Below are 10,390 nucleotides of genomic sequence, written 5' to 3'. Positions count from 1 at the left end.
GTCAGTTGTTGTGGTCGTTTTAACTTGTCTCTCGCGGGGTAAAAATTCTCACAGTCGTGGAAGAGAACGTGCTCTTTACTGGAATCAAGAGAAATTAAATAACAGAGACGGCGTACGTGTATCTCCTTGAAAGTCGAGAGAGAGACTCGAGAGAATAGGAAACAAGTGCAAGAGAAGTGAACACGCGGAAAATTATCACGTGGAAAATCAGTTACCACGATGGTCGGTCATTTGAATGTTAATTTCAATTCCTAAACAGTGTCTGCATATAGTCTTCCTATCTGTTGTAAAGATAAATTACGCGATGGCGATAAATCTATTTTCAAGCAAAGTGATAAGTCTATTTTAAAAAGAACAGTCGTTTATTATTGTTTATATAAAATGTTCGTGTAAAATAGTACGAACAATCCATTCGAAGGAAGAACATAAAGAAAGACAGTATCGGTTTGACAGCTGTCAATGGCGGGAAGTAAACCCCGGTTGAAATAGGAAGGTGTCTGAAAGTTCCGCGGAGCGACTCCCGACTTCTAATGAAATTCTTCGAATGCACCGGATTTCCTCGTTGGCCGTGGACAAAAGGGGAGCGACCGCGATCGAACTCATTATAAAATCGAACTGGTCCGAGGAGGATGCGACGGGCGTTCGACTAAAATCATTCCTGACACGTAATCCCGTTACCGGTCTCCGGTTCTGGCGAAGGAGACGGCGACCGGACAAAGCGTTCAATTAAAATTATGCAACGTCCATTGTGCTCGTTATCGCGCGCCTATCATCGACAGCACCGAGCCACGGAAGCCTGGAAAACTCGCTAGCTCCGACCGACGAAAGCAACGAAGACGAAGACGAAGAAGAAGATGAAGTTTCGTCGCCTCTATCCAATTCGTAGCACTCCGCCCGAAAACCGTCGTGACAAATTCGTTTCCCTCGCTGCCGCGTTTCCGTATTTACTCCTGCTACGTCGCTTTGTCCTCGCGTAATTACGTTCCGCGGCGGCTTAACAGCCGACAATTACTCGCCCGGTCGTCGTTAATTTCCCTTGAAATAAAAGACGACAATGACGGCGACGGCGAGGACGGCTACGACGCCGCCTGGTGAGACGCAATATCAGAGAGAGGAACGCGATACCAATCTTACGATTTCCAGAGGTACAAAGACGATATCCCCCCTGGATGAGGTTCCCAGGCGGAGACTACTCTAACGGGACTTGCCGGCAACCGGGACGAAGCGACGACGGCCGAGTCGCTTTCGGAACGACGACGCCAACCGTTATCGCGGTCTCCAGACCTAACCGGCAGCTCGAATTGCCTGGGTCTCGGAGAGGAAACGTGTAGGTCGTTCCTTCTAGACGTGATTTAGTTGTGGAATAGGTTTGATTAGGTGTCGCGCTTCGATGGGATTGCTGGGTTCGTGACTACGAGACTGAAATTCGTGAAGAGGTTCCTAGGTGTATTTTTGGCTCTCGTCCCGACAGATCGGACGGCAAGATTTTCCCGTAATCTATGAATACATGATCTTTTTTTCTCAAACGTGGCAAAAGATCCACGTCTTCGTGTAGAAATATGAATTCACTTATGAATTACGACAGTTTCGCTACTTATCTGCCACCAATACGTACGAATTCGTTGATTAGCACGTCAAGCGCCGTGCGTACTTTGTTTATCTTTCCGTTTACGCCGTTCGATACAGTTTCGCGGTAAGCGAAACGCAAGATCACAGCATTCCAAGTCAGAAGGTTTTGCGAAAAATTTGTTGCGAAGAAAAACGCGACACTGCTGGGAAGAAATATTAGTAGAAACGTGACTGAGACAGTTGTAACATTCTGATCTTTGCCTAAATCGTTTTAACAAAACCCATTAAAAATTGCATCATTACACTGTATACTGTTTATACAATAAATGTCAATAAAAGCAATATTCAGTTGCTATTCTTTTCAGTAATCACAAAGTATTTCAATATTTACTATAGGCGTGCTAAATTTTCTTCGTCAGTTACCAGTGATCGACAGGGCACTTGTCAATATCGATATTTACGAGCGTGTGAAGAAACGTGTCGTTTAGATTTAAAACTCGTTCTGCAGTTTTAAATGGATATTCGAAGGAGAAATGACCGCTCCGAAGCGAGCCAGAATGTCTCTCGACTCCGGTTACCGCAAAACACCAGCAGCCACCGCGTAACGGTGAGATTTTTCACCGATCGATCGAGCGAGAACCGGTCGCTCGTAAGAGATTTTAGTTTCATTTTGTAACGGGTTACATAAAATTGTTGCGTAACCCGTTCGCACGCGTTGCCGGATTCCTCCGGCGCTTCCGTGACTCGGTCACGTAAGTAGCCACGTAAGGAGTGCGATGAGAAGAAGCGTTCGGTCGGTGTTCTCGGTGGTGAACGCAAGAAATGCATCTGCAGTGCGCGTAACACGCCGGAGCCGCTCGGCAGTTGCTCGCTTCACGCGGAAGTCTCGTAAGCCTGGTCGCGTCGTAGATATCGCAGTATTAACCCACCATTACGACCGACGATCTCGCCGTGTGCGTTTTCCCTTCTCTTCTCGTTGCACGTAACGTGCAGGCTATCGCGCGATCGCAGTGCAACCGAGAAATCGCCTCGGCACGCCGTGCCGAGTTCGCCAATCCCGAGTTTCAATAACGGTGCGCGTACGTTCGAAACCGATTTCGTCGTTTCGCACCGCGCCTCGCCACGAGGTCGTTACCCCTGTGAAAATATGGAAGCCACGTTATACCCCTCGTGTTCCCGCGCTTGGCAAAGTTTCCGTGCTCTCTGGATGGCACTATGTACCGATTAAAAGAGCCTCACGAACCAAGGTAAGTTCGACTTTTCGAATTTCATGGATTTTAATTGCACCAACTCTCGAGCGGTCGAGTTCTCGACCTTCGGTCAAGTTTCATTTCTGTCTCTTCTCTATCTCTGTGTAAATAACGTTACACTTGCCGAGAAATTCTTCCCTGGTTGCAACGTTGTCGAATGGTTTCTGGTAATTTCCATTCGCGGTATTGGTATTTGATAGCGAGACTAACCTCTGAGGCGTGTATACTGCCAGGCCACCCGTGGATTATTATTAATTTTACGAGCTACGAATCGCAAATTAGATAGACTGCAAATTACACAGGCGAGTAAATAAGCAATGACTGTATGTAGTGGTTGGTAATAAAATAATTGAATTTTTTTTCACCGGGCGACTTCTAGAAATTGCAAATCAACTGGAAGAGTTATAAAAAGATTTAATTCAAGAGTTATAAAAACAGTTTATGCAACTAAATAACCGCTTGCCAGCCCATTCATCGTATAGATAGATGTGTCTCGGCGCGATAACGACAATGTTTACGTCTAGAAATCGTCTAAATCCGTCGAAATTATGCAACTACGCGGGAGATTAGTTTCATCCACTAAATATGTACCATACTCTGAAATGGTGTATCATCTTGGATCGCAAATGAAGCGACGAACTTGGAATCTTTCCCTTATAGAAAAGTTTCATTCGTGCACGATGATCGCAAAGATTTCGCCGTTGTTTCTCATCGTGGATCCCGAACGACCATAGAATCAATAAGAACCCGTTCAACTTTAACCTTTCGCCGTGTCTCACGAACGTTTGGTCCGCCAGTCAACTTCCGCGTGTCGCACGCATAAATCACAATTCGCGACGACGCGAGCTGTTGCTCTTGTTCCATTTTCTACTTGAATTCTTTTTCTTTTCTTCTGTCTTTTATCTCTCGACATCGTGCAAAGTATGCCAAACACGTAACTCGCGCCTACGCACGTGCGCGCACACGGAGGTTTGGCGTTCGCGCGATCAAGTCTGCACGGAGAATCGGTTCTCGCTGCATTGAAAATGAAAACGACCCGACGAACGTATCTGCCAGTAACGGTGAATGACAATGAGGTTCGCCGAGAAAACGCGCTTGATCGAATGAGTTTTGCGGCTGAAGATCGAAATACTACGAGACATTCGTTGCATTACGAATTTCGGTAGCCCGTGGTTGAGCATTTAGAGGTTGCCTCGCCGCATTTACTCTGGCAATTTCTCGTGCAATTACTAATTGTGATCTAAACTTGAATCTTCACGGAGCGTGAAGGCGAGGGGCAGTCTGTCGTCGAACGGTGAAAGCAGGCACGTTGAATTCTAGATTAACGAGAATTTGTTCTCGGGGAAAGAATAAAATATAGCTCTTGCCGTTCTCTTAAAAGCATAGTCGTATTCTCATTATCTCGTCATTTGGTTTCGTTAAAACGAGCGACACTCGTAAAATTTTCCGACACTTAGTCGACTATTAGGTGACGCGTGTAAAATTCTACGTACTGTTTTCTTCCCATCGAATCAATTAGTGCATGTCAAATTAATCGCAGCGATATCCATAAATTGATACATGTCCAATCGCACGTACATACGTTAATGTATGCCGATGTAGTTACATAATTCGTGATTTCCTAACTGCTGTCACAGCGAAAGCAGTGCACTTTGTAACACATACAACGTGCAACGCATCGGCGATAAGGAAAACATGCTTCTCTATATCTGCAGATATATATTTCTTTTTTCTCCTAATCGGAGGAGAACATTCTGAGATTATTCAACACCTCGGACAATTTAAAACAGAAACGTGCAGCTCTCTGCAATTGTGTTTTTATAAATCACTCGATAACTACAAACATGTTGTACTTTGCCTCGTGACTTTTGAACTAGCAGCAAAGATACACGGTGATGTAGGAAAGTTTTCAAATGCCGAATACGCTGGATGGCCAACGCTGTTAATCACTCGAATCAACAAATAACAAGATGACAATCAATCGGACTAGATTTCTCAGAATATTCTTTTAGAGCCAGTGCGTCAGAGTCCAAATCTCAAGAATCAGAAATACGCTACACACGACGCTTTCAAAATTTTTACTCACACTGTGATTATCTTCCGTCCTTCGACTGCTATTGGAAGAAGATATTTATATATAATAATAATCAAGTCATAAATTAAATTCATTCGCCACGCGAGAGATGATATAGTAATCATATAGTTCCGTGGAGACAGCTTGTATCTCAGCCTGCAAAGCTCATTTGTAAATCAACGTACAGGATTTCATGTATATATACAGGGTGTCCCATTTAAATCGATACATTCGAATATCTTCCAAACTATCGATGATACAAAAAGAAGCGTTAAGTAATAAAATTTGTTACTTCGAAGCAATAAAATTATCAATATCAGTAACGATGAAACATTATGAATAATTTAAACTGATATAACTTTGTAAAAAAAGTAAAAAAGTAAAAAAAGTCATATATATATATATATATATATATATATGACAAAGATAAAAACGTAAAAAAACATGACGTGACGTGACAAACGTAAAAGAAGTCATATATGAAAACATAAAAGAAAAGAAAATGCATCATCTACTGAGCTTACCTCTTGAATCATTGTTTCAACACTCGGAATATTCAATGTCTGACTAATTCTGATAAAAGTGACCTCACCGTATCTCTTTTATCAAGTCCACTGCTATAACTGCTGCAAATTGTTCAAGAAAAAATGGTCGAACGCATGTCGGTCAGCTTCGGAGTACTACGAGCGTCCGGTCGACCGGCGACTGGCCACGAAAGGTAACGACCTTGATCGCTGGCAACGTCCTCGACATTCCCGCAGGATAGAAACGGAGGTGGGTAGAACGATAGACGCTCGATTGGTCGTGGCACAGCCCGCGATCGGCCAGGCTCGACTGTCGGTGGACAGCCGCCACTCCGTTATCATCGTTGCTGGACGCTCGCGTGTCTTCGAATCTGCAATGTGAACGAACCACTCGTCAAGATGTCGTAAAATTACACAAGAGTGTCATCAATTTTCGGGACTCAAGGCAAGGAACCAAGATCCTCGATTCACGAACCCACTCAAATCTTTGTTGAACGCTACGAAGAATTGTCGTCGCAGTTTGGATCATTAATTTGGAGGAGTGTTGCCAAAATTTTCAAAATCGACTCCTTTCGTTTCGTTAATTTCCCGTGGTCAAGAACTCGGTGTACACTTCGCGCAGTTCTCGTGCATTCTTCGTGTTCTTTCGTACGTTCGACAGGGCAGTTTTCGGTCCGCAGTGTCGCGGTCTTGCGATTGCTACCTGTTGATCGCGTCGCCGACGCTCGACCATAGCAAAATGTGCAGATCGTTAGCACCCGTTGTCGTCGGTTGATTTCGTCGACTGTTGTGTGCAAACGAGGCGTGGCGAGAACTGCTGACAAGTTACTGGACACGTACCTGTGTTCGTCGGATGGTGAATTCGCAACTGAGACGACGCTGTATGCGGTTTTTGCTTCGGAAACGAGTGTACTGCGAGAGGTCGACCGCGAACCAGCTGCTTCCAGCTCGAAATTGTTTGCGATACGTACGTATACACTTATACGTTATCGAATAGGATATCTTCGAAATGGTTTGTTGATGTTTGCAAGGTGTACGTTCTGCTATTAATCGGAGAGAGCACTTTCGTTTTGGATCGCCGACAGTACCTATGTACGTGCTCGGAATGGGAATTTAGAGAAATTTGAATTGTACGTAGAATGTATTTAATTAATTATCTTGAAGGCCCGACTACTTCTTTCAAACGAACACATATTTTTCGAACAGAGTTTCAAATTGTGTTGTCGCGCAATTTCGTCGAAATTAGTAACGAGTTTCATTAGCGCGCTCTTTGTTTCAATATTACCGATCAAATTGCTTTCACTTTTGTCACATTCCAAATTAACAAACATCTCCAGACGCGTTTCGCGTTAAAGAGAATCGAAACGCATTTGGGAACGCCGCTGACTCATCGAACGAATCGTCCTTCGATGAGGAAAGTCCGGTTGCTTTCGTTGTTTCGGGTTTATTCAACTTGTCCTTGACAATGGAACGCGCATATTCGACTAGAGACGAATTACGTAAGCCGTTCAAGAAAGTGCGACCGTGGGAGATCTCCGAGTAGCTCTCGTTGGAATATAAACGTCTCATTACGTCTCTCCGAATGACCGTGAAATTTCTTTCTCCCAAGTCGACGTATGTACACATATATACATAGACTTGGCTCCAATTTTTCATTCGCGATCGTGACGTTTCGAGGTAATTCGGAATTACGCAATTTATTTTCTTCCCCGCTATGTGAAAACGAATCTCGCGCACCTTGAGAATAAGGTCGATCGTTCGAACAATCGAGGAGAACAGCGGCTCGTTTTTCAAGGAGTACCAGTGCCCGATCAATAATTACAACCCGTTTGTGAATCACGATCGAATCAGAGCAGAAGAGGAGCACATTCAGTGTATCTCCGACGAAGAGAAACTTTCGTCCTGCTAATTTTAGATCTTGGCTTGTTTACTGCAAACCGAGATAAAACTTATTTCTATAAAAATTTTACAAATTGCAGATATTGCAGTTCCAAATAACAAAAAAAACTTCTTTTGGTAATAAAAAAACTTTTTGTCTCAATATACGATGCACACTTTATCACGCAAAGATAAATGCAACTTCTGACATTAATGGCCTGTGATTGATTAATTTCTTCATTTGTAATCACGTTATTTACGTGCAATGCGACATATTGCTGTGTTAATTTAAATTTGCGAAACGATGTAATTTAGATTCGTTTCAACATAACTCAACGTTATCTTTATTTCGAGCTTGTAAAATAATTTGCACGGCAACAGTGCCCAGTTCAATTATTATCTATTAATTGTCCAAAGTATAATATACTTGTATTGTACTATAGATTCAACGAAAGCGACAACGTGTAACAATCATTTCATCACTTTCTTTCAGATCGCCGTCAATTCACTCTGTCCAAAAAATGAGCGCGCAGACGCTCTAACTTAAAATCAATCTGCACACCTCGAGAATCCATCGAACCATGTTACCCTCGTCGAAGCTGCTCCATCAGGCGGAACCGACGGATCCCGATGTCGTTGCAACCGCTACCTGCAGAACTCCGGCGAACGGATCCGTCACGCAATCGACGATCGCGGTCGACGACGACGCTGAGAGAAACGACGACGACGACGACCCACCGCCTTACAGCGCGATCGTGCCGCCGAATCACGTCGGATGGTCGCACGACTTTTCGGGGAATTGGTATTCAGCGTGCAATGCAGCATCCTACAGGGCGGACGCAACTCCGCTGGCCTGCTTCCAATCCGGGCTGACGTCGCCGGGCTTCGATTCCTATCCAGAGAGAACCGATCCCGGCCAACACGCATCGATCTCGATGCCTTTAATGCCTTGCAGGCTGTTCATGTGCGGCTCTCGCAGGTCTCTGTTCGCGCAAGAAGGCTTCACCGACGACATCTCCACGAGCAAGGACACCCGCGGAACGAGGCGGAGTAAGTAAGCCTTTACGATCGTGTGCTCCAGTTATTTTTTGCGCAAGTTGCCGAGTGCCGTGAAATCGACCGTGGTTTATCGTGCCAGTCTATGAATATCAACGAATGCGATTGAATGGACTGTTCGTTCCGAGTTTCGTTCGCTTCTGATCATCCCCTGAGTTTGGAATTTTTGGAATCGAATATAATTGGTAAATAATTCATAGTTAACGACGTTAGCGAATTGACCTCTTCTTTTTTTTTTTTTTCTGTAATTTTACAGTTCCGCGGTAAATTGGTCGCAATTCCTCATCCTCGATAGAAATTTGCATCTTTGCGAAAGTCAGTTCTTTTTTTTTACAATTGACACGTTTCTGTTCCTCGTTGTCATCGAAGCGTATTTGTATTTATTTTTTTACAACCTTTATAAAATTTGCTTACAGCCTTGTGTTAAATAACGTGTGACGAATTTCGCGAGCAAAGTGGTCGTGCGACCACTTGGCGAACGTGTGATTCAGGGGTACGATAATTATTTTTAATTGGATTGAAAGTCGCAGCCCTGTTTGTCTTGCGATTCGCAATTCCGCGTTCAGGGCTTCGCACTTGGGGATTATCCCGCCGCGACGGCGAATAAATTTCGTTTGAATGCAAAGTGACGAGAAGAGAGGGAGGTGACGTTGTACTTTGCGCGCAAAATTTTCCATCGTTTGGAGCACGCACGTCGCCGGGTAACAAGACCTGTAATGGTACTCGGTTTCCAGCGTGCATAATTCGACCCGCTGAAGATTCATTACCCTCAATTTTTTATTATAATCGTCGAACGTAACGCGGTAAAATGGCACGCGATTTGCCTTTGTAGTCACCGACGTATTTTCTACGTACGTTTCCTACCTCTCCTCTTCTCGATTTTGTAAAACAAAAAGAAAAAGAAAAAAGAAGCACGTCATTACCTCTCCCGTGTCAACGTGAAATTAAATTTTGTTCTTTAAACTCGCCGGCACACAAGCGTCACTTTTGCCAGCAATGAAAACGAGAATAAGGAATAAAAATTCCAAATGTTCAACGAGACGATTTAAAATACAAATCTCATCGTGTTTTCGTATTCTCGTTACGAAAAGAAACGAAACATTCATTGGCGAACGTTCACTGCGATTGTTTGTTGTTACTTATTGAATTGCGATTCACGACTGTTCTCTTTCCAGAATACGGCGCCATTTTGGTCGGTGCGGCGATGATTGTTTTCCTCATGGTCTTGTCGTTGCTGGTACGGTTCGTTATGGACAAACATCTTTGGTATGGCTAACCAAGAACTATTGCATACCGACGATAAGACACTGCATCGTTCGTTTTTGATCTAGACTGAATCTATAGTGAGCATTATCGCGACATAATTCCTTGTCGATTGCGTTGACGCAACAACAAGTAATTAGAGCGGAATGATTGTCACGGAGAACCATTTGAATTCTTGTGAACAGTGTGTGATTTAATCCTTCGATTTATCGTGGCAAATAAACGTGATGTTTGTACGTATTTATGGAAATATGGAATTTACGTTTCATTTTAACGTTAACACACTTGCACGGAGCAGCTTTCCTCTTCATTTTGTGCCAGATACTTTGTAATTTAAATGTGGCACTTTGAGATTCTAAGGTGACATTAGCTGCTCCACGGGACAGTCTGTAAGTAATAATTTTGAAATGGTCTGTGTCATACATAAATATTTACCCGGTATTGCTCGAATTATATTGGAGCCTTGTTACGACGAAACGAAATAGAAAAGTCTCGAGAAACGTTTTTATTATTTTTTATTATTCCGTTTTTCCAACGAAGTGGAAAAAAATTGCATCTCATTTCTGTATCGTTTGACGACAACGCGAAGGTTACTCAAACAACAATTTTCCGCTCGGAGAACGAGTCGATAGTCGAATTAGGAAAACATACGTTCGCTTGTTGACCGTCGCGATCAGTCTTACATAGTTAGCGTAAATGCGCACAATCGAACGACCATGTTATGTATGTACACGCCTTATTTCGAACTTACCACTTACGCTTAAGGAGCGCAAAGT

The 10,390-nt window shown here is 43.5% G+C and overlaps 1 protein-coding gene across 3 annotated transcripts; it reads left to right on the top strand.

Annotated features, from left to right (window-relative positions):
- Positions 1-2,344: 2,344 nt before the first annotated feature.
- Positions 2,345-9,864, top strand: LOC122538493. Of its 3 annotated transcripts, none has more exons than XM_043672626.1 (3): positions 2,345-2,816; positions 7,789-8,345; positions 9,527-9,864. In XM_043672626.1, exons 2-3 carry the CDS (start codon positions 7,877-7,879, stop codon positions 9,625-9,627), a joined length of 570 nt encoding a protein of 189 aa, XP_043528561.1. In that variant the 5' UTR covers positions 2,345-2,816; positions 7,789-7,876; the 3' UTR covers positions 9,628-9,864. The 3 variants fall into 3 exon arrangements, with proteins under 3 accessions (XP_043528561.1, XP_043528560.1, XP_043528562.1); XM_043672625.1 differs by lacking the exon at positions 2,345-2,816 and adding an exon at positions 5,487-6,384; XM_043672627.1 differs by lacking the exon at positions 2,345-2,816 and adding an exon at positions 6,433-6,547.
- The last annotated feature ends 526 nt before the right edge of the window (positions 9,865-10,390 follow it).

The sequence above is a fragment of the Frieseomelitta varia genome, unplaced genomic scaffold, assembly GCF_011392965.1.
Source record: "Frieseomelitta varia isolate USP_RPSP 00005682 unplaced genomic scaffold, Fvar_1.2 scaffold_165, whole genome shotgun sequence".
Taxonomy (NCBI): Eukaryota; Metazoa; Arthropoda; class Insecta; order Hymenoptera; family Apidae; genus Frieseomelitta; species Frieseomelitta varia.
Note: the sequence above shows the minus strand (reverse complement) of the source record. Positions and strands in the feature narration are given on the sequence as shown.